The sequence below is a fragment of the Oncorhynchus tshawytscha genome, linkage group LG15 (assembly GCF_018296145.1).
Source record: "Oncorhynchus tshawytscha isolate Ot180627B linkage group LG15, Otsh_v2.0, whole genome shotgun sequence".
Lineage (NCBI taxonomy): Eukaryota > Metazoa > Chordata > Actinopteri > Salmoniformes > Salmonidae > Oncorhynchus > Oncorhynchus tshawytscha.
The window spans coordinates 25,497,637-25,525,220 of NC_056443.1; the positions used below are offsets into that span (position 1 = coordinate 25,497,637).

Consider the following 27,584-nt stretch of genomic DNA (forward strand, 5'->3'; position numbering starts at 1 on the left):
TCACAACATACTGTCTATTGTTTTGGATGGACCAGGCGGTAGACTACCAATCGCTTTGTGTTAAAATACGTTGTGTGGGGTATATGCACACAAACAACCCTAGAATCCATAGACTTGGCTTCATAATCGTAACAAAAGGTATATTGAGACTTTAATTTGTCCTTCCATATGGCAACCGTATTTCTATTCGCTAATCATCACTGATGGCTCACGCAACCGATTGTCACAGGGTTTTTTCAGCGCACTCACCTCGCTGACCAGGCCTTGCCAATCACTTTCACTCCTTTTCAAACTATTCATATTTTCTTGGCGTCTTCCCTACACGCAGATGTCACGGTTTTTCCTGCGTTAATCGGTTAAGGCTACAATTGTGTTTGCCCCATTTGCCCCAAAATAACCATACAATTTCAATAGGCGGGAATTATGCAACAATTTAACAGTCATTTTTGAAGAAAGTATTTAATGGCTCCAGCATCAAACATTTTCTTACATGAACAATCATACATGACTACATACCCTAGTAGGCAACAGTTAAAAGTGTTCCTCCATAAAATCTCCCACTCAGAATGCATGACAATCACTGGGCCTGCTTACAACTGCAGGCTAAAATAGAATAATGAGTAGCAAACCCTTTTTCTACACTGCTGGCCTATGTACCATATAATATATTTTTTGTGACAATCTAATAGAAAGTATTCCTGAAAATATTATACTGAAATCAACCATTTTCCTTCAAAACATAGTGTCAAATTTGCTCTAATCTATTTACTCTGAAGAATGGTTGATATATATAAACATAAATATATTGAATTTCAACAGCATCTTCCAAATGAAAAAAAGTCTGTGTTTACACAGCCCAATTCTGATATTTTTGGTCTTTTGACCAATCAGATCAGCTCTATTGCCAATAATTGCCAATAATTGGGCAAAAAAAAAAACAGAATTGGACTGTAAACACATACTGTGGGGCAAAAAAGTATTTAGTCAGCCACCAATTGTGCAAGTTCTCCCACTTAAAAAGATGAGAGAGGCCTATAATTTTCATCATAGGTACACTTCAACTATGACAGACAAAATGAGAAAGAAAATCCAGAAAATTACATTGTAGGATTTTTTATGAATTTATTTGCAAATTATGGTGGGAAAAAAGTATTTGGTCACCTACAAACAAGCAAGATTTCTGGCTCTCACAGACCTGTAACTTCTTCTTTAAGAGGCTCCTCTGTCTTCCACTCGTTACCTGTATTAATGGCACCTGTTTGAACTTGTTATCAGTATAAAAGTATATCAGTATAAAAGACACCTGTCCACAACCTCAAACAGTCACACTCCAAACTCCACTATAGAGCTATCAAAGGACACCAGAAACAAAATTGTAGACCTGCACCAGGCTGGGAAGACTGAATCTGCAATAGGTAAGCAGTTTGGTTTGAAGAAATCAACTGTGGGAGTAATTATTAGGAAATGGAAGACATACAAGACCACTGATAATCTCCCTCGATCTGGGGCTCCATGCAAGATCTCACCCCGTGGGGTCAAAATGATCACAAGAACGATGAGCAAAAATCCCAGAACCACACGGGGGGACCTAGTGAATGACCTGCAGAGAGCTGGGACCAAAGTAACAAAGCCTACCATCAGTAACACACTACGCCGCCAGGGACTCAAATCCTGCAGTGCCAGACGTGTCCCCCTGCTTAAGCCAGTACATGTCCAGGCCCGTCTGAAGTTTGCTAGAGAGCATTTGGATGATCCAGAAGAAGATTGGGAGAATGTCATATGGTCAGATGAAACCAAAATAAAACTTTTTGGTAAAAACTCAACTCGTCGTGTTTGGAGGACAAAGAATGCTGAGTTGCATCCAAAGAACACCATACCTACTGTGAAGCATGGGGGTGGAAACATCATGCTTTGGGGCTGTTTTTCTGCAAAGGGACCAGGACGACTAATCCGTGTAAAGGAAAGAATGAATGGGGCCATGTATCGTGAGATTTTGAGTGAAAACTTCCTTCCATCAGCAAGGGCATTGAAGATGAAACGTGGCTGGGTCTTTCAGCATGACAATGATCCCAAACACACCGCCCGGGCAATGAAGGAGTGGCTTCGTAAGAAGCATTTCAAGGTCCTGGAGTGGCCTAGCCAGTCTCCAGATCTCAACCCCATAGAAAATCTTTGGAGAGAGTTGAAAGTCCGTGTTGCCCAGCAACAGCCCCAAAACATCACTGCTCTAGAGGAGATCTGCATGGAGGAATGGGCCAAAATACCAGCAACAGTGTGTGAAAACCTTGTGAAGACTTACAGAAAACGTTTGACCTCTGTCATTGCCAACAAAGGGTATATAACAAAGTATTGAGATGAACTTTTGTTATTGACCAAATACTTGTTTTCCACCATAATTTGCAAATACATTCATTAAAAATCCTACAATGTGATTTTCTGAAAAAAAATTCTTCTCATTTTTTCTGTCATAGTTGAAGTGTACCTATGATGATAATTACAGGCCTCTCTCATCTTTTTAAGTGGGAATACTTGCACAATTAGTGGCTGACTAAATACTTTTTTGCCCCACTGTATATGTCAGCATCATGAGCTTAGTTCCTCTGCATTAAAAAAAATGCAGAGATCAGGTCGACTTGTATTCCAGTTCTGTTCCTTAGCAAACTTGTAAACGCATCCAAAGAGATCAGGAAACGTTGTCACCAGATCTTTGCAAACACAGCAGGCCGCATCTGCATCCTTATCCGCAACCTTAGTGCTACAGAAAGACAGAAAACACAAAAGCCATTTTTCTATGATGTCAGTGAAGATGCTCAGTGTTGGGCAGTTTCAACATACTGTAATGTCAATTACAGCGGCAGATTTGATTAACAGAAATCAGAGGAAATCATATTATCTAACTTGATATCTGGTATGTCATGTTAGGATTTGAAATAAGTACAGTATCTATTCAATTCCCCAATTGATTGAAATGTAAAGCAATTTGAAATTTAGATCAGTGCCACTAACACTAATTGTTGTTTTTTGACTTACTAGTGTGCATCATGGTTGCGTATGAAGCGCAGTAACCCCAATGTGTTCTCAGCGTAGGCCTTCCTTTTACCTTCCACCTTCTGGATCAACAAAGGGGGCAGCTGTGAAGACAAAGAATTGCTGTATGCGTTAACATTGCTTTACACTCTCATAAATGGCTTGTGGTGAATAAAACGTCGTCTGGCTAACCTTGGATTTCCACTGATAGAAGGATCTCGTCTCAACACCTTGGTCTAGCGCTTGAACGAGCTCTGGGTCAGCATTACGATGGTTCTCTGCCTCCTCCTGATTCCCAATTTTTATCAAGTAATCCAATCTCCTGATCAAACGGTGAACATCAATACATTTGAAACAAATTATAGGGGAAGTTATGTCCATGTTGTAATTTCCCTCTCAGTCTCATGCTAATCAGTTTAAGAATTGCACTGCCTCATATTTCGTCCCATCACTTGTTGTGATGGGAAGCCTCAAGTGATGCAAATAGGTGTAAGTCTCTGGCAAAGGTGTCCATGTAAGGTAAGAATTTCATGCCATGGATAATGCAAATCTTGCATAATGATAAAACCTAAGGCGTCTACAAACTTTATCGAAAGCTAACTACCTTTACACTTGGCTTATAATTTGTTTAACAGATTACATTTGCTTGAATGCATTAATAGAATTTGAATAATATGAATTATTCTAATTATGCACATAGAGTAATATAATTGTGTCACCGTGTCAATCATGTAATTGTAACTAGAATTGAGTTGTATCTCCATGTTTATTATTATTTTCACTATTACCTATTATACACAAAGACATACTAATAAAACAACTTTTCAAGTGACAAATAAGGATTTTCACCTCTGTGGTTTCCAGAAGAGGGGATGATTCAGGGTCTCCTCCACTGTAGGTCTCCCAGCAGGGTCTTCATTGATCATCCACTCAATGAGGTCCTTTGCCACCTCGTCTGCCACATGTTCTAGTGTGTAAGTCCCCTTGATTATGTTTCGATTCTGTTCAAGTTCATCACCAAGTGGACCTTCAAAGGGGTGGTGTCCACCAGAAAGGATGTAGTATACCAACATCCCAGCCACCTGAAATTACAACAATCATTCAGTCCATCGCTCTACAAACAGGAAATAATCTTTATTCCATCTTCACGTTGCTCAACCTGTATATCAGAGCTCCTCTTATATCCAGAGCCTTGTTTGTCTAATGTCTCCTTGGCCATCCAGCATTTTGTTCCCGCAGGGACTGTGTGTAGAGTTGTTTGTTCCACTGTCAGTCTGCGACTTATGCCAAAATCTGCCAATTTTGCATTTCCTTTGATACCTGTAAAGGATAAATAATATCACAATATCATGCTTTTCATAAGTATAGATACTAGAAAATGACTTTATGATAGTGCATATGGATTTTTAACACAATGATGAAAGCCATGTATTAGATTTAGTGGGAGTGAAAGGCTTAACTGTGCAATGCTATAGTATCTCTCACCTATCAAAACATTCTGAGGTTTGATATCCCGATGAAGGACTTTGGTAGTTGGACCATGAAGGACACTTAAACTGCGGAGCACCTCTTCAGTGATTTTAATCAGGGCAGGAGTGTCGTCCTTGGACAGGTGTGTATTAATGTACTCATCCAGAGTGTATTCACAGAGCTGAAGAGCAAGATAACCAAAGAAATTGTCTTCTGCAAAGTCCATGTATCTCACAATACCGCTACAGTCAAGCTCTGGAAGACGTAAAAATCCTTCCTCATTCTTGAGAAACTGATAGTTTGACCTGATCATTCTCTTTATGGCTACTTCAGTGCCGTCATCCCTCAGGCCCAAGAAGACCTCAGTTCCATCACTTCCCTTTGCTATGCGAAAGTAATCATCATTTATAAGAGTGAGGTTTCCTACTTTATAAACTTTACATTCATCCACGTTGGCAAGCTTCTCTAACTGTGTCTCCCACCGCTTGCTGACTTTGAGCCATTTGCTCTGTAATGGTGATGTGTCAGTGGTGGGGTGGAACGGCTTGACACTAGAAGACTCATCAAGGCCAGATTCCTCAACAGGAGTAGATGAAGTATTGAAGGCTAAACATGCATTATTTTCTTGTCTGTCTGTCTCTTCACTTGTTGACTTGGAGACAGAACGTTGTCTGTCTAAGGACATGTTTAGATCTCTCAGCTTTACTTTCAGGTTTTCATCCCTTCCACAGTTAAGTAGTCCTTCAGGTACCAGAGTCAGTCCCAGAGAGCTGATGTAACCAGGAACACAACTAAATGTGTAAAGATCTGCTAGCAAGGCATAGGCATACATCTTAAATTCAGAGGGATAACCCTTCCTCTGTGTGCATCGGACAATGTGCTTGCATATTTCCTCAAGGTCAGAGTTGCTCCAACGATCCTTGTCTTTTGTCTTCTGTGTGATGCCATAGAGTATAACAATGATCAATGGAACAAGATCACCTTCTGTTTTACAGGAAAGCAGTTTCACTAACTCAGGAATTAGGGTAAGTGACACCTCATTAGGTATTTCCTTCATGGCGCAAACAACTCTATCTAAGGATTTCAATGCACCTGCTCTAAATTTCAGAGGAACTGTGGACAGACGTTTGCTTACATCTTCAACATAGGAAACTAGTTTATTGGAGTCGTTCAACCATTTAATGGCTTTCTGGAAGTATTCGTCTTCATTTGCACCTTCAATGTTAAAGCACATGTCAATCATAGTGAGGTGGGTTTGTGGGTTCTGCTCTAGTAAGTGAAGATCATAGTGCTTGAAAACATCTGTTGGGGATGACTTCTATTGCTTGTGCAAAATTGAAAAAAAGCTTGATTTTGAAAAAGAACCCACTCTCTTCAGCAAAGTTTCCAATTATTGTGGCCAATTTCTGATCAATTGCAGGATGGACGCCATGATTTAGCCACATTAAAGCTCCAGATTTGAGAAGCTCCTTCACAATATCCTCTCTGTCATGTGCTAATTGAATTGGAAAGAATGGTTGTTCTGCTAGACCATTTGGATCTGCCTTTGCTTCCAGTAATGTTGTCACTATATTCACTGGAACTTTACTCAGTCCAGCATAATGCAGTGGTGCTAAATATCTCTTTGATGGTTTGTTGGGGTCAGCACCTTTTCCCAGAAGAAATGTACAAATCTCCTGACTTGCAAATGCAACAGCGGCAATTAAAGGGGTTACTTCATCTTGTAACTCAACACAAGGGTACAATGCATTGATGTCCTTGCCTCTAATCAATTTCTTCAGCCTCTCCAGATTATTATTAATAATGCACTTTATTATAGGATCTGTTGGCCCTGAGATTTTGGCCAGATGTTCAAAAAAGTATTCCATAATTCCTATCAATTTTTTCTACGCAGGGATATCTGAGGGAGAAAAAGTCATGAGTATATTTTTCAATTAAATCCAATTGAAATGGGATTCATAGTAACTTAACATGATATTTTCAGTATGCTCTTGTATGTTAAATAACAGTGTATAATATCCTCTTATAATGTATATGTTATTGGTGTCTAAATAGATACAGTGAATATACTGTACAGTACAATTGGTTTAGTTCATTAGGAGAATAATAACTCAAATAAATCTTGCAGTTTTACATCTCTGGTGCATACCTGTGTGGTGCCTTTACCTGACTGAAATACTATTAAAGCTGTTTTATATGATGTCAAATGCAGAGTTAGGATTTGTTATAACTTGGAAAGAGCAGCATTCATTGGACTGTGCCAATACTCTCAAAAATAGACTTTAAAAGTACGTACCCCCTTAGAGTTCTTGGAGCAGAAACGTCCTCTCTCAGCCCGAAGCTCACAGTGCCCACTCTACTGATGCGGAAGAGACACAATTTAAAGTTCTTCCTGAAACCCAACCTAGACTGGTACAACAGGTATATTTAGTGCTTTAGACAACTCTTCTTACATTTGTTTTCACAATCTTTATCATGGAAACAGCAACATTTCCGGCACTGTACCAAAAACTCATCAGTACTAAACACAAGGAAACCCAAAAAGATGCAAATCAACTTTAGGAAAAAAAGTAAACCAAGCCTATCCCCACTATCAATACATGTAGTGGATATTGAGATTATGTCAGTACTTGAGGACAACCACTGATTACAAGCTGAATTGGAACATCAAATCCATCACCAGTGTTAGGGAGTAACGGATTACATGTAGCGGATTACACAAAGAAAATCCATTACATTACCAGCAAAAATATTGTAATCAGATTACAGATCCTTAAAAAACGAAATGATTACTTCGAGGATTAATTTGAAATTCGGAAAGGATGCTTGCAAGAAAAAAATATATTTGACACTTCTCTGTTTTCTCAATGACATTCGAATCAGCATTGAAAAAAGGCTCAAGTTTAAGTTTGTTCCACCTGAGTGAGTCTGACCACAAGTCAGAGACCACTATGATGACACACAAAATGTGTTTGATGGATCGCGGGAAAAAAACAGGAATAGGCTTTTGTAGGCTACAGTCCAAGCTATGTCTTCCAATGGTACGACAGCTGTCGGCATCCAAAGATTATCCAATTTAAATAAACGCTTGGAGGTAAGGATGACAGCAGTGGTGTAGTCTACATATCTACATAGCGCATTGATGTGAATCACACTGCTGCTCTCTCATTTAGTGATTTACGTCTTACGGATTGTGGTTGTTGTGGATGGCTTTTCACAAATCTAAATTAGTATTTATACAATAATAGTTGAATTCAAGAAGTTTAAGCTGCCTATCAATCATTGTTTTTGAAACCAGTGGACAGCCAGTGAAAAATGCGCTCTTTCAACAGCTGCAGAGTGCGGATCCCAGCCTATGGAATAAAAGTGGGCCTTTTATTGCTCAATCTAATTCATGATGATAAAAAATAAATCCATAGGCCGAATGGACACATGCTTAAACTCGCACACTTTTGATAGACTTATAGGGGCAATCTGTAGTTGCTACATCCCTTGATATACTGTATATATATATATTGTGGAAGGACCACCAGAGGGCAGGCTGGGCTCACGGATAGTAGACCAACAAGGCATGGGAGACAAGGTAACCAGAGGCAATTAAGCACAGCTGACGGTACTAATGACATGTTCTCCTTCCCCTATACGAGAGAGTATGGAACCAGCAGAGAGGGAGGAAACTATCTCTGAAAGATGGCCACCAAGACAGAGGAGCTATCCATGAAGAACCACTAAGACGGTGACAATCTCGTGACTTTTGTTATAGTTTAAAGATAATCGTATTGTGTTCCTGTTTCATCTGGAGAAGATGTATGTTTTTCCTTGGGAGATTTTCATTGATTATGTTGGAGTGTTTGTGTTGACCAAATGCCCTCAATAGAAAACTGTGTTCAATCAAGAAAACCTACTCCTGACTCGTTTATTCCACCTTTCCGCTTTAGAGTGACGGCCAATTACTTGGTCAGCTCACATTGGCGGAGAATGCGGGCATTAGGTGGACGAGTGACACAAGGATAAGTGAGTACATCAAGATTCTTCCAGTAGACCCGGAGGAACCATTCAAGAACGATGGATAACGCCCTACTACAACAATTGATCACGGCACAGCAGACAACCATAGAACTCCTGCAACAACAGCTGAGCCGGCGAGAAGAACCTAGAATTAAGCCAAGAGAGGCTGCTCACGCCATCTTACCTCGTCTCTCCAAGGAGGATGATATTGAGGCCTTCCTCATGGAAGAGTGGCCGCCCACAGAATGGGCGAGTGCATTAGCCCCTCTTTTGACCGGGGTGGCTCAGGAAGCCTATTTTGACCTGGATTCCCGCGAAGCTGCGGATTATGGGCGACTAAAAACCGAGATCCTGTCCCGGTACCAGCTGACTGCCAGAGATAGGGCCGTAAAGTTCCATCAATGGATCTATACAGCTGACCAACCCGTCCGTGCCCAGATCTTCGCATTAATACGACTGACGACTGGCTAGAACCTGGAAAGGGAGTAGGACGTGATAGAGACCCTCGTAGTGGACAAGATATTGAGGGAATTACCCAGTGACTTAAAAATGGTTGTGGGGCAAGCCAACCCATTGTCAGCCGACGACATAGCCCAGGCAGTGGAAACATATCGGTCTACAGGGGAGTTGTTAAAAAGTGACAAGGAGGAACGGAAGGATTCTTCCAATCAATGACTGATGTGGTGTATTCCTCAAATGCCATTGGAAGAATCCCGGAACATTTTCCAGTCTGTGCTAGCAAAACAGTCCTGTAGCTTAGCATCTGCTTCCTCTGACCACTTCCTTATTGAGCGAGTCATTGGTACTATATGCTTTAGATTTAGCTTGTAAGCAGGAATCAGGAGGATAGAATTATGGTCAGATTTACCAAATGGAGGGTGAGGGAGAGCTTTGTACGCATCTGTGTTTATTTTTTTATTTCACCTTTATTTAACCAGGTAGGCTAGTTGAGAACAAGTTCTCATTTGCAACTGCGACCTGGCCAAGATAAAGCGTAGCAATTCGACACATACAACAAATAGGAGTTACACATGGAATAAATAAAACATACAGTCAATAATACAGTAGAACAAAAGAAAACAAAAAGTCTATATACAGTGAGTCCAAATGAGGTAAGATTAGGGAGTTAAGGCAATAAATAGGCCATGGTGGCGAAGTAATTACAATATAGCAATTAAACACTAGAATGGTAGATCGGCAGAAGATGAATGTGCAGGTAGAGATACTGGGGTGCAAAGGAGCAAAATAAATAAATAAATGCCAGTATGGGGATGAGGTAGGTAGATAGATTGGCTGTTTACAGATAGGGTAAGTACAGGTGCAGTGATCTGTAAACTGCTCTGACAGCTGGTGCTTAAAGCTAGTGAGGGAGATGTGAGTCTCCAGCTTCAGAGATTTTTTGCAATTCATTCCAGTCATGGGCAGCAGAGAACTGGAAGGAAAGACGACCAAAGGAGGAATAGGCTTTGGGGGTGACCGGTGAGATATACCTGCTGGAGCGCGTGCTGCTATGGTGACCAGTGAGCTGAGATAAGGCGGGGCTTTACCTAGCAGAGACTTGTAGATAACCTGTAGCCAGTGGGTTTGGCGACGAGTATGAAGCGAGGGCCAACCAACGAGAGTGTACAGGTCGCAATGGTGGGTAGTATATGGGGCTTTGGTGACAAAACGGATGGCACTGTGATAGACTGCATCCAGTTTGTTGAGTAGAGTGTTGGAGGCTATTTTATAGATGACATCACTGAAGTCGAGGATCGGTAGGATGGTCAGTTTTACGAGGGTATGTTTGACAGCATGAGTGAAGGATGCTTTGTTGCGATATAGGAAGCCGATTCTAGATTTAATTTCGGATTGGAGATGCTTAATGTGAGTCTGGAAGGAGAGTTTACAGTCTAACCAGACACCCAGGTATTTGTAGTTGTCCACGTATTCTAAGTCAGAGCCGTCCAGAGTAGTGATGCTGGACGGGCGAGCAGGTGCGGGCAGCGATCGATTGAAAAGCATGCATTTAGTTTTACTTGCGCTTAAGAGCAGATGGAGGCCACGGAAGGAGAGTTGTATGGCATTGAAGCTCGTCTGGAGGTTAGATAACAGTGTCCAAGGAGGGGCCAGAAGTATACAGAATGGTGTCGTCTGCGTAGAGGTGGATCAGAGAATCACCAGCAGCAAGAGCAACATCATTGATGTATACAGAAAAGAGAGTCGGCCCAAGAATTGAACCCTGTGGCACACCCATAGAGACTGTCAGAGGTCCAGACAACAGTCCCTCCGATTTGACACACTGAACTCTATCAGAGAAGTAGTTGGTAAACCAGGCGAGGCAATCATTTGAGAAACCAAGGCTGTCGAGTCTGCCAAGAAGAATGTTGTGATTGACAGAGTCGAAAGCCTTGGCCAGGTTGATGAATACGGCTGCACAGTAATGTCTCTTATCGATGGCGGTTATGATGTCGTTTAGAACCTTGAGCGTGGCTGAGGTGCATCCATGACCAGCTCTGAAACCAGATTGCATAGCGGAGAAGGTATGGTGGGATTCGAAATGGTCAGTAATCTGTTTGTTAACTTGGCTTTCGAAGACCTTAGAAAGACAGTGTAGGATAGATATAGGTCTGTAGCAGTTTGGGTCTAGAGTGTCAAGGGGATGACCGCGGCAGCTTTCCAATCTTTGCAAATCTCAGACGATACGAAAGAGAGGTTGAACATTCTAGTAATAGGGGTTGCAACAATTTCGGCAGATCATATTAGAAAGAGAGGGTCCAGATTGTCTAGCCCGGCGGAGTTTGTGGAGTAAAGGTGGCCAATATGTTTTTTTTTAACCTCTGGTTGCACATTTAACATGCTGGTAGAAATGAGTTAAAACTGATTTAATTTTCCCTGCATTAAAGTCCCCTGCCACTAGGAGCGCTCTGCCTCTGGATGAGCATTTTCATGTTTGCTTATGGCCCTATGCAGCTCGTTGAGTGCCATCTTAGTGCCAGCATCGGTTTGTGGTGGTAAATAGACAACTACAAAAAATAGATGAAAACTCTCTTGGTAAATAGTGTGGTCTTACAGCTTATCATGAGATATTCTACCTCAGGCAAGCAAAACCTTGAGACTTCCTTAATATTACATTTCGTGCACCAGCTGTTATTTACAAATAGAAACAGACCGCCACGCCTTGTCTTAATGGAGGAAGCTGTTCTATCTTGCCGATGGACCGAAAACCCCGCCAGCTGTATGTTATCCATGTCGTCGTTCAGCCACGACTCTGTGAAGTATAAGATATTACAGTTTTTTATGTCCCGATGGTAAGATATCCTTGATCAGAGCTCATCCATTTTGTTATCCATTGATTGCAAGTTGGCTAATAGGACTGATGGTAGCCTCCTTTTTCTCTGTCTTTTCTTCACACATATGACAGGGATTTGGGGCTGTTCCCGAGAAAGCAATATATATTTTGCGTCAGAGTCAATAAAGAAAAAATCTTTGTCCAGTTTGAGGGGAGTAATCGCTGTTCTGATGTCCATACGCTATTTTTGGTCATAAGTGACGGTAGCAGCAACATTATGTACAAAATTAGTAAAAACACTAGTTAAAACCAACGTGAAAAAACTAACAAAATAGCACAGTTGGTTAGGAGCACATAAAATGGCAGCCATCCCCCTCAGGCTCCATTCTACCTATGATTTTGTTATCTGATAAACTATTTTTCTTTCGCTGTATAAAAACATTGAGTTCATGAATGATGGTTTATATGCATACACCTCTACTTAGGCTATAGACTACATCCGATGAGGTAGTGGTGCCTGGAGAAGTGAGTATTACTCAGATGTTGCCAAAACATTTCCTACAGCCCACCCGGAGAAAGAAAGGCTCCCTGTGTGAAACATTCTATGAGAAACAGTAACATACACTCTGAATTGCCTAACATGCTAAATCTCATCCTGGTCTTTCACAGTCAGGTCAACCCAAGCTGTACTGTGCAAGTCAGCTAATAGTAGGCTTACTATTGAAACAGATAACCGAGGCTGTCAACTGAGTCAGAAATTCACAGGTTTCAAATTTTTTTCAGGTTTTAGTTGGTTGTTGCATCTTTGAATTCCCTCCCTTTCTAACACATTGACAGAGATGGAACAATGAAACCGCTTGCATGTTTTCCTGCATGCTTTGACCTACCGCCATGTGTTTTCTGCGCAGCATGGATCACCACTGGTGTTGAATGTATCATTGCTGTATGGTGAACTCAAAATGTAGCCCTTATAGTTGGGTAGCCAATCTAGACTACTGCTCAAATGTTGCTGTAATGGGCCTACATGTTTCTGTTTTACATGCTGTTTTGTTTTTTGGTTATTAATTGTCAGGCTTTAAAAACCGAAGCCGGATTGCAACATTTTAGTAGCCTAGCTCAGACTGTGGCATGTGTCTGTACACTTTCTCTCCACTGTAAAGGGGACACGTGAAAGCTGTATTTTCATAAAGCAGATGACTTAACTGTTGACTCATTTATACTCACTTGTGTGTCCTATTCAGCCCATGGGCCTTGTGTTTGACATGTGCGCCAGCCTATTAGCCACGTTATGACTGACTTGTGATCATTGCCGTTGCTAGTTTGATTGTATTGACATTCCCAGCCTTAGTTTCAGTCGTTCGTTTTTGTTCAAAATATTGAGTCATTGAAACTGAAACAGTGCCTCCCGAATGGGTGGAGACAGAAAACAACATACCAGGCCAGCTATGGTTTACAACCTGATAGCAATATTTTTTTGGGACTACCAAGAAATGTATTGGTGAATTATATTAATCATGCATTGAACTGCATCCATCTATTCTGCCAACGATGCCTTATTGTATGTTATGAAATAAAAAATGTAACTATTTTTAAAACATCTTATAAAGTCGGTATTGAAGCATAAGCTGGGAATTTGATCTTTTTGACTGATATGATTGTCTGTTTCATATCGGCAAAGTAGTTGAAACGCTGTCAGTTCTGCTTGAACTCTGACACAACTGAAGTAATTATCACAACAGAACTACTAGTAGGTGTCACACCCTGATCTGTTTCACCTGTCCTTGTGATTGTCTCCTCTCCCTCCAGGTGTCGCTTATTTTCCCTGCTGTATTTATCCCTGTGTTTGATGTCTCTCTGTGCCAGTTTGTCTTGTATGTTCAAGTCAACCAGTGTGGTTTTCACCGTGCGCCTGATTTTTCTATTCTCGTCTACTTGTCCTACCGGTTTGCCTGTTTTTTTGGACTCTATTCCCGCCTGCCTGACCATTCTGCCTGCCCTGACTTCGAGCCTGCTGTTCTGTACCTCTGGAACGCTGAACTGGTTTTGACTTTTTGCCTGTCCATGACCATTCTCTTGTCTACCCCTTTAGGATTGTTAATAAACATCTTGTACTCTTAATCATCTGCCTCCTGTGTCTGCATCTGGGTCTCGCCTTGTGCCCTTATAGTAGGTCTAGCTAACGTTAGCAAACTTTAAAGAAATGCATAAAATTACTTAAATTGACTTCAAATAATTTACTCTAGCAAGTTTCACACTGGCGCGCTGCAATAAGTAAATTGAAAGTTGAATCCAACACTTCCGTTGTTTGGCTGTGCATATAGCAAAGTCTGAACATTTGGTGGATTCTTAATGAGAACTGAGACCCTACAATGTTGGCAACACTGTCTTTACTATGTCCTATCAAAGTATCCTAACCTTCTGCATTATGGGGAGGATCACTGTCAGTTCAAAATAATCGACTTATCAAACAATATTACCTCTGCTTAATTTCCCTAGCATCACCATGCTTAGTGACAGATGCCCACAACATATTGCTGATGACCCTACCCATATTCTAAACAGAACAGTCTTAAATACAAACCTTATTCTTAAAATGTACTTACCTCATTAGAGGAGAAACCTCCTCTCACCTCGACGCTTACAGTGCCCACTGTACTGAGGAAGAGAAGGCAATAAAAGTACTTCCCGAAAGCCAACCTAGAATGATATCTGGTACATGTAGTGCTTTAGCCATATGCAAATTGGATGGGGTGGACTGAGTCCCAGGAACAATAGACATCCCAATGATGAGGTCATGATGGGGAAACAATTGCGCCAGCACTTTTCTATGGGATACCAGTAATTTGCCATAATCTTTCTGTACAGCCTAAAGAAAATCAACCTTATTCCTCAAAGTAAGTACCTCTTGGAGTTCTAGAGGAGAAATCTCTTTAAGCCTTTAGCTCACAGTACCTGCTCTACTAACGAGGAAGAGACCATATAAGATCTTCCTGTATATCTTTATCTGGGCGGACATCCGTTACACAAGTGGGGTTATTCAGGGCAGGCATACATACTGGGTGATGGAACCCACATCCTCCATCACTCATTTACCTCCTGCTGTCAGGAAGGTATGAATTTGAATTGATTTGACTAAAATCAAGTCCTATACTTTCAGAGTACTCCCTGTTTAGACCTAATGCTTAAGGACACTTTCCTTCATTTGAAACTTCTCAAACAAAACAAAACTAGAACTCCCATTCAAAGTACTTCAAGATTTAAAGTTGTATCAGACTTGAATCTGAAGAACGGTCAGTCTTTTATGTGAAACTGCTGTGATAGAAGTCATGTTGTGCTGCAAAGAGCTGAGACCTGAGAAACCATCAGAGGCAAATGAGGTCAAAACCTAGTTTTCACTGCAGCACTGTGGGTAAGTGCTGAAAGCAGAAGTAGTTGTCAACACAGAATTACTGCAGCAGGGACTTCAGTGCAGTGCCGAGCCACGTCCGTCCCATTGTCTCAGACTGGTGCCAAAGGAAAGTCTTCCTTTTCATAGAACCCAGCAGCAGGTCTGGTGGAAAGCAGAGATTAGATGTGCACCTCAGCAGCCAGGAGATGACACTAAAGAACAGGGCTGCGATCTCACTTTCTATGATGGCTTGAATATGTCTAAATAGAATCTTAGGGATGACGCAAGCAATAAACAGTAATATCTCTCAATATAGTTCCTGTGGTGTTGGGCCCCTCCACTGCAGTCGGGGCCATTGAAGCAATCTGCCAAGAAGTTCATGATGCGGTCCAGGATCTTTAGAACTTATTTGTAAAATATTGTACAATTTGGAATTCGTAACATATCCTCCTAATTGCACAAACAACATTGCAGGACCATCCATTTCGTATGGTGTAGTACACAATTGTTGAATTGAACACAACTTTCAAAACAAATGGCTGAAATTGAATATTTAGAAAAAAAACATTTATAAAGTGCTAGAACAAAGGGGGATTAGAATGGAAGGGTGTGTATTCTTAAAACAGACTAGACCTCTTGGTTCCAAAGAGGAACAGAAGACAAATGTTGTCTGTGCTTCCGTACTGAAGAGCTATAGCAAGCACAAAGGTGTGGCATTTAGGTTTACAGACAACCCAGTGTCACCTAACCTGTGTCAGAATTCCTGACGACTCTCTGAGTTCTGTTTTCTTATGGTTGATCTGGTACTGGATATGTGGCTGATTGTGGCTTTATACCAGGAAGGAGGTCTGTTTATGTGGGGCTGCTGGTGTTTCTGCTGCTGAGATTTGTTATATATGCCAGCTGTTGCAGGTGGGTGGGGTTGTACGGGAGGGTTGAAAAAAAGTACAGTTCTATTTAGCTATTTTATACCTTTTATTATATTGAGACTTGCTGGATTCTTTTGGTGTTCAATTCATAGAAAACGGATGATTCTCAGTTCTATCCACAAAAGGACGTCAGAGCTCCTTGATTGAATCACTGAATAGAGAACAATACAGTTGTTTCAATGCACACTTGGTAGGCTTCATGTTCATACCAAGCAATACACAGATATAAAGAAACGATAGTATGTAAACATTTTGATCCAGACATCTCTAGAAAATCTCATCCAGATAATTCATATTATTACAAATCCCGTAAACCTCCAAATAAAAACAACCATGAATGTTTGAGTTGTTAGAGTAGAAGTGTCACTGAGGCATATTTTATGTTGTCTACCAGCTGTGTTACAATGAAAAAAAAAACAAGTGGACAACACTGGACAAAACCTACTAGATTCCTTTAAAAAAAACGACTGTATGAACAATAAGGTTGACAAGTCATTGCTATCATATCAATGCTTTGTGTAAATGTAAACTGAAACAAGCAAACACATAGCCTTATTAAGATTTCACAAGGTTATAATTTACATTCAAATCCCCCATGATAAGTATGCTACAACCATGTAATCTTGGTTTGTATAAATCATATGTATATTAGGTCTATCAGTGAAAATGTAGAATATAAAATGTCCTTAACACAGATCACTGGCTCTACTTACAAAGAGTCTATGACATTAGTTCATATTTCATCAGTTTAAAATGACATACAGTTTACATTTCAGAATCATGAGCTTAAATTTCTCGGACACATTTTTTTCAGACCAGGCCTTGAATTCCAGTCCTGTTTCTTGGCCAACATGTAGACGCATCCAAAGAGATCAGGGAACATTTTCATCGGGTCAACAGACTCAAAATCCTCAGCACTGCAGAAGGAGAAACAAAACACTCAGCCACCTTCAATTTATTTGACCTTTAACTAGGCAAGTCCGTTATGATGAACAAATTCTTATTTTCAATGACGGCCTAGGAACAGTGGGTTAACTGCCTTGTTCAAGGGCAGAACGACAGATTTGGTAAGAGAGTGAAAACAGCTAGTACTGGGAAAAACATTAGTCTTACTTACTAGTGCTCATGGAGGTTGCGTATGAAGCGTAGTAACCCCAATATGTTCTCAGGGTAGGGCTTTCTGCCATCCATCTTCTCGATCAAATCAGGCGGCAGCTGTGAACACAAAACAACAAGATGAGGAAAGGGAAATATTGACTCCAAAGCTTCCCACAAAGTCAAGTTTGGTTGGATGTCCTTTGAGTGGTAGACCATTCTTGATACACATAGGAAACTGTTGAGTGTGAAAAACCCAGCAGCGTTGCAGTTCTTGACACAAACCGGTGCGCCTGGCACCTACTAAAATACTCTGTTTAAAGGCACTTATGTACTACCGTTCTAAAGTTTGCAGTCACTTAGAAATGTCTTTGTTTTTGAAAGAAAAGCACATTTTTTTTGTCCATTAAAATAACGTCAAATTGATCAGAAACACAGTGTAGACATTGTTAATGTTGTAAATGACTATTGTAGCTGGAAACGGCTGATTTTTTATGGAATATCTACATAGGCGTACAGAGGCCCATTATCAGCAACCATCACTCCTGTTTTCCAATGGCATGTTGTGCTAGCTAATCCAAGTGTATCATTTTAAAAGGCTAATTGATCATTAGAAAACCCTTTGGCAATTATGTTAGCACAGCTGAAAACTGTTGTCCTGATTAAAGAAGCAATAAAACTGTCCTTCTTTAGACTAGTTGAGTATCTGGAGCATCAGCATTTGTTGATTTGATTACAGTCTCAAAATGACCAGAAACAAAGACCTTTCTTCTGAAACTCATCAGTCTATTCTTGTTCTGAGAAATGAAGGCTATTCCATGAGAGAAATTGCCAAGAAACTGAAGATCAACGATGTGTACTACTCCCCTCACAGAACAGCGCAAACTGACTAACTGAACAGAAAGAGGATTGGGAGGCCCCGGTGCACAACTGAGCAAGAGGACAAGTACATCAGTGTTTAGTTTGAGAAACAGATGCCTCAAAAGTCCTCAACTTGCAGCTTCATTAAATAGTACCCGCAAAACACCAGTCTCAACGTCAATGGTGAAGAGGCGACTCCGGGATGCTGGCCTTCTAGGCAGAGTTCCTCTGTCCAGTGTCTGTGTTCTTTTGTCCATCTTCATCTTTTATTTTTATTGGCCAGTCTGAGATATGGCTTTTTCTTTGCAACTCTGCTTAGAAGGCCAGCATCCCGGGTCTCCTGTTCCCTGTTCAAATCAAATCAAATGTATTTATATAGCCCTTCGTACATCAGCTGATATCTCAAAGTGCTGTACAGAAACCCAGCCTAAAACCCCAAACAGCAAGCAATGCAGGTGTAGAAGCACGGTGGCTAGGAAAAACTCCCTAGAAAGGCCAAAACCTAGGAAGAAACCTAGAGAGGAACCAGGCTATGTAGGGTGGCCAGTCCTCTTCTGGCTGTGCCGGGTGGAGATTATAACAGAACATGGCCAAGATGTTCAAATGTTCATAAATGACCAGCATGGTCCAATAATAATAAGGAAGAACAGTTGAAACTGGAGCAGCAGCACGGCCAGGTGGACTGGGGACAGCAAGGACTGGTGTTTTGCAGATACTTTCAAAAACAAGGACACTTCAGAGTGACCCCAAACTTTTGAAAGGTAGTGTATATTTTGTCACACATACACAATCCATGTCTCAATTATCTCAAGGCATAAAAATCCTTCTTTAACCTGTCTCCTCCCCTTCATCTACACTGATTGAAGTGGATTTAACAAGATACATCAGTAAGGGATCATAGACTGACCAGGTGAAAGCTATGTCATGGAAAGAGCAGGTGTTCATAATGTTTTGTACACTCAGTGTACAGGTAAGTACACTGAACAGAAATATAAACACAGCATGTAAAGCTTTGGTCCCATGTTTCATGAGCTGAAATAAAAGATCCCAGAAATGTTCGATACGCACAAAAACCTTATTTCTCTCAGATTTTGGGCGCAAATGTATTTATATGCCTGTTAGTGAGCATTTCTCCTTTGCCAAGATAATCCATCCACCTGACATGTGTGGCATATCAAGAAACTGATTAAAACAGCATGGTCATTACACAGGTGCACCTTGTGCTGGGGAAAATAAGAGGTCACTAAAATCTGCAGTTTTGTCACACAACACAATGCCACAGATGTCTCAAGATTTCAGGAAGAGTGCAATTGATATTCTGACTGCAGGAATGTCCACCAGAGCCGTTACCGGAGAATTGAATGTTAATTTCTCTACCATAAGCCGCCTCCAACACAATTTAAGAAAATGACACATGGCCCACCTTGGATTTCCACTGGCAGAAGGTTCTCTCCATGGCACTTTGTTTCAGAGCTTCTAGAAGTTCTGGGTCAGCATCACTATACTTCCCGACCTCCTTCTCATTCCCAATTCTTCTCAAGTACTCAACTTTCCTGAAAGACAACAGGGTGCAGTACAAAATGTCTAGTCAATACATACATATTGCATATTTTATATACTTGGGCATTGGCTCTTCTTGTGCTCAAGCATCCTAGCATCATCTTTAACAAGTTATCCATTTTTATCTGTGTGATAAGTTATCATGGATGGTCAGTATTTGCAGACATACAATAGTTCCATCTAGAAATTTAAGAGTGTTTACATTTCTCCAGCTGCATCCCTCAGCAGTTTACAAAAAACAGCCAGATGAACTCTTCATTTTTGTTTTAATCCCAGATTGCCCATTTTTAACCAAACCTTTTGATTGACTAGTATTAGCAGTTCTTCTTACCTCTTCTCATCCCAGAAGTAGGGGTGATCCAAGGTCTCCTCCACAGTAGGTCTCTTTTTTGGGTCTTCGTTGATCATCCACTCAATGAGGTCATTTGTAACCTCATCTACAACGTGATCCAGATTGTACTTCCCATCCAGAATGTTGCTCTCACATCGAGGACCTCTGCCAAAGGCGCGGTGTCCACCAGACAGGATGTAATATATCAACATTCCAACCACCTGGAAATGACAGTAAGCATTTGAACAATTAGAAAAACATTATGGAAACCAAGATAACGTTACCTATTTTCATTACACAAACCTAAATATCAGTGCTCCGCTTATATCTGATATCGTCGTCTTCATCGAAAGTTTCCCTGGCCATCCAGCATTTTGTTCCAGCACTTCTTGTTTTTACAGTTGTTTGTCCCGTGGTCAATTGTCGACTTATACCAAAATCAGCTAATCTTGCCCTGCCGGTAACATCTGATGAGAAAACCATGCTAACAGTTTAATAATGACATGTGTGGTTTAACAATATCATAATTATCATTATTGTTAAATTATAGAATGACATTGTTGTATCATATTATATTTTATTCCAATGATCAGTGCTGTTTAAAACAGACATTGAATGTCTGGTCAAAATAAAGTACATATGACAACATATTCTTCTCAATGCTTTTCACATTACTCCCTGACTGATGCTCATTGGTTTGTGTCTTCTGCGGTCTCTGCAAACAGGAGGTTAAGTCAAGACATAATAAAATGTGGTCTTACCTATCAAAACATTCTGGGGTTTGATATCCCTGTGGAGTATGTTGGTGTCTTTACTGTGAAGCACTCCTAGTCTAGAGAGAACATCATGTACAATTTCCTTCAGAACATGAGGGTTGTCCTTTGGTAAGTGGTCTTTGATGTATTCATCCAAGGTGTATTCGCACAGCTGAAGAACAAGGTAGCCAAAGATTGTATCCTCGGCAAAGTCAACATATCTTACAATGTAGGGATTATCAAGTTTAGGAAGATGTAGGAATTCCTCCTCATTCTTGAGAACTTGATAGTTTAATCTGGTCATTCTCTTTATGGCTACTTCAGTGCCATCATCCCTGAGGCCCAAGAAGACCTCAGTTCCATCACTTCCCTTTGCTATGTAGAATTCTGCATCATCTACAATAGTGAGGTTTCCTACCCTATAAACTTTACATTCATCCATGTTGGCAAGCTTCTCTAACTGTGTCTCCCACCGCTTGCTGACTTTGAGCCATTTGCGCTGTAATGGTGATGTGTCAGTGGTGGGGTGGAACGGATTGACACTAGAAGACTCATCAAGGCCAGATTCCTCAACAGGAGTAGATGAAGTATTGAAGGCTAAACATGCATTATTTTCTTGTGTGTCTGTCTCTTCTTTTGGTATGTCTTGTTTTTCTGCCGTTCTCCTCTTCTTCTTCTTCTTCTTGTTGGTTTCTGATAAATAACTATCTTTTGAATCTTCACTTGCTGACTTGGAGACAGAAAGTTGTCCGTTTAAGGATTTGTTTAAATCTCTCATCTTTACTTTCAGGTTTTCATCCCTTCCCCAGATAAGTAGTTCTTCAGGTACCAGAGTCAGTCCCAGAGAGCTGATGTAACCAGGAACACAACTAAATGTGTAAAGATCTGCTAGCAAGGCATAGGCATACATCTTCAATTCAGAGGGATAACCCTCCCTCTGTGTGCATGGGACAATGTGCTTGCATATTTTCTCAAGGTCAGAGTTGCTCCAACGATCCTTGTCTTTTGTCTTCTGTGTGATGCCATAAAGTATAACAATGATCAATGGAACAAGAAAATCATCTGTTTTACAGGAAAACAGTTTCACTAACTCAGGAATTAGGGTAAGTGACACCTCATTAGGTATTTCCTTCATGGAGCAAACAACTCTATCTAAGGATTTCAATGCACCTGCCCTAAAAAGCTGAGGAATTGTAGACAGACGTTTGCTTACATCTTTAACATAGTAATCTAGTTTATTGGAGTCGTTCAACCATGTAATGGCTGTCTGGGGGTATTTTTCTGCATATGCACCTTCAATGTTAAAGCACATGTCAACCATAGTAAGGTGGGTTTGGGGGTTCACCTGTAGAAGGTTCTGGGCAAAGCTGCTGAACACTTCTGTTGGGGATGTTTGTTTTACTGCTTTCACAAAATTTTTAAAAATCTTGATTTTGGAAAAGAACTCACTCTCTTTCGCAAAGTTTTCAATTATTGTGGCCAATTTCAGATCAATTGCAGGATGGATGCCATGATTTAGCCACATTAAAGCTCCAGATTCGAGCAACTTCTTCACAACATCCTCTCTGTCATGTGCTAATTGAATTGGAGAGAACTTTGGTTTTACAGGTAGGCCTGTTTCTACTAGACCATTTGGATCTGCCTTTGCTTCCAGTAATGTTGTTACTATATTCACTGGAACTTTACGCAGTCCAGCATAATGCAATGGTGCTAAAAATCTCTTTGATGGTTTGTTGGGGTCAGCACCTTTTCCCAGAAGAAATGTACAAATCTCCTGATTTGCAAATGCAACAGCAGCAATTAAAGGGGTTACTTCATCTTGTAACTCAACACAAGGGTACAATGCATTGATGTCCTTGCCTCTAATCAATTTCTTCAGCCTCTTCAGATTATTATTAATAATGCACTTGATAATAGGATCTGTTGGCTCTGAGATAACCAGTCTGGCCAGAAGTTCTTGAAAATCAATCTTGTGTTCCATAATTCCTGACGATGTCATCTACACAGGGACATCTGAGGAAGAAAAGCAAGGAGGTGAGTATAGTTGAACTTTTTAATTAAATAAAACAAATAATTATGGGACTTATAGTAGGCCTAACTTTATATCTAATCTACACTTATACTGAACAAAAATATAAACACAACGATTTTAAATGGGCCTCAGGATCTTGTCACAGTATCTCTGTGCATTCAAATTGGCATCAATAAAATGCAATTGTGTTTGTTGTCCGTAGCTTATGCCTGCCGATACCATAACCCCACCGCCACCATGGGGCACTCTGTTCAAAGTTGACATCAGTAAACCACTCGGCCACAAGACGGCATACACGTGGTCTGCGGTTGTGAGACCTTATGGTAGAGAAATTAACATTAAATTCTCTGGCAACAGCTGTGGTGGACATTCCTGCAGTCACCATATCAATTGCACGCACCCTCAAAACTTGAGACATCTGTGGCATTGTGTTGTTTGACAAAACTGCACATTTTATTGTCCCCAGCACAAAATGCACGTGTAATGATCATGCTGTTTAATCAGCTCCTTGATATACCCCACCATACCCCTGTCTGCGCATTATGCCCTGAATATATTCTACCATGCCCAGAAATCTGCTCCTTTTAATCTCTGTCCCCAACGCTCTAGGCGACCAGTTTTGATAGCCTTTAGCCGCACCCTCATTCTACTCCTCCTCTGTTCTGCGGGTGATGTGGAGGTAAACCCAGGCCCTGCATGTCCCCAGGCACCCTCATTTGTTGACTTCTGTGATTGAAAAAGCCTTGGTTTCATGCATGTCAACATCAGAAGCCTCCTCCCTAAGTTTGTTTTACTCACTGCTTTAGCACACTCTGCTAACCCTGATGTCCTTGCCGTGTCTGAATCCTGGCTCAGGAAGGCCACCAAAAATTCTGAGATTTCCATACCCAACTATAACATTTTCCGTCAAGATAGAACTGCCAAAGGGGGAGGAGTTGCAGTTTACTGCAGAGAGAGCCTGCAAAGTAATGTCATACTTTCCAGGTCCATACCCAAACAGTTTGAACTACTAATTTTGAAAATTACTCTCTCCAGAAATAAGTCTCTCACTGTTGCCGCCTGCTACCGACCCCCCCTCAGCTCCCAGCTGTGCCCTGGACACCATTTGTGAATTAATCGCCCCCCCATCTAGCTTCAGAGTTTGTTCTGTTAGGTGACCTAAACTGGGATATGCTTAACACCTCGGCAGTCCTACAATCTAAGCTAGATGCCCTCAATCTCACACAAATCATCAAGGAACCCACCAGGTACAACCTTAAATCTGTAAACAAGGGCACCCTCATAGACGTCATCCTGACCAACTGGCCCTCCAAATACACCTCTGCTGTCTTCAACCAGGATCTCAGCGATCACTGCCTCATTGCCTGTATCCGCTACGGAGCCGCTGTCAAACGACCACCCCTCATCACTGTCAAACGCTCCCTAAAACACTTCTGTGAGCAGGCCTTTCTAATCGACCTGGCCCGGGTATCCTGGAAGGACATTGACCTCATCCCGTCAATTGAGGATGCCTAGTCATTCTTTAAAAGTAACTTCCTCACCATTTTAGATAAGCATGCTCCGTTCAAAAAATGCAGAACTAAGAACAGATACAGCCCTTGGTTCACTCCAGACCTGACTGCCCTTGACCAGCACAAAAATATCCTGTGGCGGACTGCAATAGCATTGAATAGTCCCCACGATATGCAACTGTTCAGGGAAGTCAGGAACCAATACACGCAGTCAGTAAGGAAAGCTAAGGCCAGCTTCTTCAGGCAGATGTTTGCATCCTGTAGCTCCAACTCCAAAAAGTTCTGGGACACTGTGAAGTCCATGGAGAACAAGAGCACCTCCTCCCAGCTGCCCACTGCACTGAGGCTAGGTAACACGGTCACCACCGATAAATCCATAATTATCGAAAACTTCAACAAGCATTTCTCAACAGCTGGCCATGCCTTCCGCCTGGCTACTCCAACCTCAGCCAACAGCTCCGCCCCCCCCGCAGCTACTCGCCCAAGCCTCTCCAGGTTCTCCTTTACCCAAATCCAGATAGCAGATGTTCTGAAAGAGCTGCAAAACCTGGACCCGTACAAATCAGCTGGGCTTGACAATCTGGACCCTCTATTTCTGAAACTATCCGCCGCCATTGTCGCAACCCCTATTACCAGCCTGTTCAACCTCTCTTTCATATCGTCTGAGATCCCCAAGGATTGAAAGCTGCCGCAGTCATCCCCCTCTTCAAAGGGGAGACACCCTGGACCCAAACTGTTACAGACCTATATCCATCCTGCCCTGCCTATCTAAGGTCTTCGAAAGCCAAGTCAACAAACAGGTCACTGACCATCTCGAATCCCACCGTACCTTCTCCGCTGTGCAATCGGGTTTCCGAGCCGGTCACGGGTGCACCTCAGCCACGCTCAAGGTACTAAACGATATCATAACCGCCATCGATAAAAGACAGTACTGTGCAGCCGTCTTCATCGACCTTGCCAAGGCTTTCGACTCTGTCAATCACCATATTCTTATCGGCAGACTCAGTAGCCTCGGTTTTTCGGATGACTGCCTTGCCTGGTTCACCAAATACTTTGCAGACAGAGTTCAGTGTGTCAAATCGGAGGACACGCTGTCCGGTCCTCTGGCGGTCTCTATGGGGGTGCCACAGGGTTCAATCCTCGGGCCGACTCTTTTCTCTGTATATATCAATGATGTTGCTCTTGCTGCGGGCGATTCCCTGATCCACCTCTACGCAGACGACACCATTCTATATACTTCCGGCCCGTCCACTGTGCTATCTAACCTCCAAACGAGCTTCAATGCCATACAACACTCCTTCCGTGGCCTCCAACTGCTCTTAAACGCTAGTAAAACCAAATGCATGCTTTTCAACCGTTCGCTGCCTGCACCCGCACGCCTGACCAGCATCACCACCCTGGATGGTTCCGACCTTGAATATGTGGACATCTATAAGTACCTAGGTGTCTGGCTAGACTGTAAACTCTCCTTCCAGACTCATATCAAACATCTCTAATCGAAAATCAAATCAAGAATCGGCTTTCTATTCCGCAACAAAGCCTCCTTCACTCACGCCGCCAAACTTACCCTAGTAAAACTGACTATCCTACCGATCCTCGACTTCGGCGATGTCATCTACAAAATTGCTTCCAACACTCTACTCAGCAAACTGGATGCAGTTTATCACAGTGCCATCCGTTTTGTCACTAAAGCACCTTATACCACCCACCACTGCGACTTGTATGCTCTAGTCGGCTGGCCCTCGCTACATATTCGTCGCCAGACCCACTGGCTCCAGGTCATCTACAAGTCCATGCTAGGTAAAGCTCCGCCTTATCTCAGTTCACTGGTCACGATGGCAACACCTATCCGTAGCACGCGCTCCAGCAGGTGTATCTCACTGATCATCCCTAAAGCCAACACCTCATTTGGCCGCCTTTCGTTCCAGTTCTCTGCTGCCTGTGACTGGAAGGAATTGCAAAAATCGCTGAAGTTGGAGACTTTTATCTCCCTCACCAACTTCAAACATCTGCTGTCTGAGCAGTTAACCGATCGCTGCAGCTGTACATAGTCTATCGGTAAATAGCCCACCCATTTTTACCTACCTCATCCCCATACTGTTTTTATTTATTTACTTTTCTGCTCTTTTGCACACCAATATCTCTACCTGTACATGACCATCTGATCATTTATCACTCCAGTGTTATTAATCTGCAAAATTGTAATTATTCGCCTACCTCCTCATGCCTTTTGCACACAATGTTTATAGACTCCCCTTTTTTTCTACTGTGTTATTGACTTGTTAATTGTTTACTCCATGTGTAACTCTGTGTTGTCTGTTCACACTGCTATGCTTTATCTTGGCCAGGTCGCAGTTGCAAATGAGAACTTGTTCTCAACTAGCCTACCTGGTTAAATAAAGGTGAAATAAAATAAATAAATAAATAAAAAAACTGTCAGGTGGATGGATTGTCTTGGCAAAGGAAAAATATTCACTGACAGGGATGTAAAACATTGAGAGAAATAAGCTTTTTGTGTGTATGGAACATTTCTGGGGTATTTTATTTCAGCTCATGAAACCAACACCTTATATGTTGGTTTTCTACAACCCAAAGGGGCTTTATAGCTTGATTCATATGGCATCCTAAAAGGTTCTTAATAAATTGAGTGGTTTGAGCCATATACCAGTTTATAAATATCGACCCTGGGACTCACGAGAATACTTTTGAGGCACAGTCGATAGCGCGTTGGATTTCAGGCTAGAAGGTCGAAGGTTCGAGACCTGCTTTCTGCCTGTTTCATTTCAGTACCATTGCGAGACTTTTGGAAAAGCTCATTTTTATAGTTTCAAATGCGGAGGATTTGTAGTCCCCACTATAACATAACTCGGAAAGAGAAACATTCACTGGACTGTGCCAATAGCCTTAAATCTATTTAAAATGTGCATACCTCTAAGAGTTCTTAAGAGGAGAAAGGCTGAAGTTACAGTGCCCGCTCTACTGATGCGGAAGAAACATCGGCCGCGTTCGAGAGCATCAAAACAACTGCAGGCGACTGTCTACTGACTGATCTACAAATCACCTTGCATCATAAGTAACGACTCATTATTATTTACTAAAAAGTCAGTCAGTCACAATTTACCCATTATACATTGCGCTTTTGACTCTTGAACACATACATGGCTAGAAGGCTTATTTGACAAAAGCTGTATCCCTTCTAGCCATTAACCTCGAACACGGCCATTAACTGTTCTTCCTGAAATCAGAGAGGAAGAACCGATAGAACAATGAGACAGATATTTCACCGGATGTAAAAATGTGAAGCAACCGCTTGGCGTTTCCACTCACTACCAAATATTGTAGTAAG

General features: G+C 41.6%; 2 protein-coding genes across 4 annotated transcripts; both read right to left on the reverse strand.

The window, feature by feature from the left end:
* Positions 1-2,475: 2,475 nt before the first annotated feature.
* LOC112214707 (serine/threonine-protein kinase/endoribonuclease IRE1a) lies at positions 2,476-14,476 on the reverse strand. Its single transcript, XM_024373658.2, has 8 exons — positions 14,380-14,476; positions 6,794-6,853; positions 4,513-4,678; positions 4,187-4,347; positions 3,877-4,109; positions 3,220-3,349; positions 3,031-3,131; positions 2,476-2,755 (listed from the first exon to the last, which is right to left on the reverse strand). The coding sequence occupies exons 4-8, from the start codon at positions 4,244-4,246 to the stop codon at positions 2,584-2,586; spliced, it is 696 nt and encodes a 231-aa protein (XP_024229426.1). The 5' UTR covers positions 4,247-4,347; positions 4,513-4,678; positions 6,794-6,853; positions 14,380-14,476; the 3' UTR covers positions 2,476-2,583.
* On the reverse strand, positions 4,354-27,340 carry LOC112214705 (sensor for unfolded proteins in the ER ire1). Of its 3 annotated transcripts, none has more exons than XR_006078941.1 (7): positions 27,168-27,340; positions 20,702-22,708; positions 20,244-20,407; positions 19,941-20,161; positions 19,473-19,602; positions 17,211-17,308; positions 16,148-17,010 (listed from the first exon to the last, which is right to left on the reverse strand). XR_006078941.1 is itself a non-coding variant. In XM_024373657.2 (7 exons), exons 4-7 carry the CDS (start codon positions 20,150-20,152, stop codon positions 16,872-16,874), a joined length of 579 nt encoding a protein of 192 aa, XP_024229425.2. In that variant the 5' UTR covers positions 20,153-20,161; positions 20,244-20,407; positions 20,702-22,708; positions 27,168-27,335; the 3' UTR covers positions 16,148-16,871. The 3 variants fall into 3 exon arrangements, 2 of the variants coding, with proteins under 2 accessions (XP_042154301.1, XP_024229425.2); XM_024373657.2 differs by having other exon boundaries at positions 27,168-27,335; XM_042298367.1 differs by lacking the exons at positions 16,148-17,010; positions 17,211-17,308; positions 19,473-19,602; positions 19,941-20,161; positions 20,244-20,407 and adding an exon at positions 4,354-5,118 and having other exon boundaries at positions 21,308-22,708; positions 27,168-27,255.
* Positions 27,341-27,584: the final 244 nt, after the last annotated feature.

Coding starts and splice junctions, on each gene's coding strand:
- LOC112214707 (XM_024373658.2), bottom strand. CDS start 4,246: ATGGCCAAGGAGACATTAGACAAACAAGGCTCTGGATATAAGAGGAGC. Junction 3,350..3,876: donor CTCTTCTGGAAACCACAGAG/GTGAAAATCCTT, acceptor CCGTTTGATCAG/GAGATTGGATTACTTGATAA. Junction 2,756..3,030: donor CGCAACCATGATGCACACTA/GTAAGTCAAAAA, acceptor GTCTTTCTGTAG/CACTAAGGTTGCGGATAAGG.
- LOC112214705 (XM_042298367.1), bottom strand. CDS start 22,694: ATGACATCGTCAGGAATTATGGAACACAAGATTGATTTTCAAGAACTT. Junction 5,119..21,307: donor AGAGACAGACACACAAGAAA/ATAATGCATGTT, acceptor ACAGACAAGAAA/ATAATGCATGTTTAGCCTTC.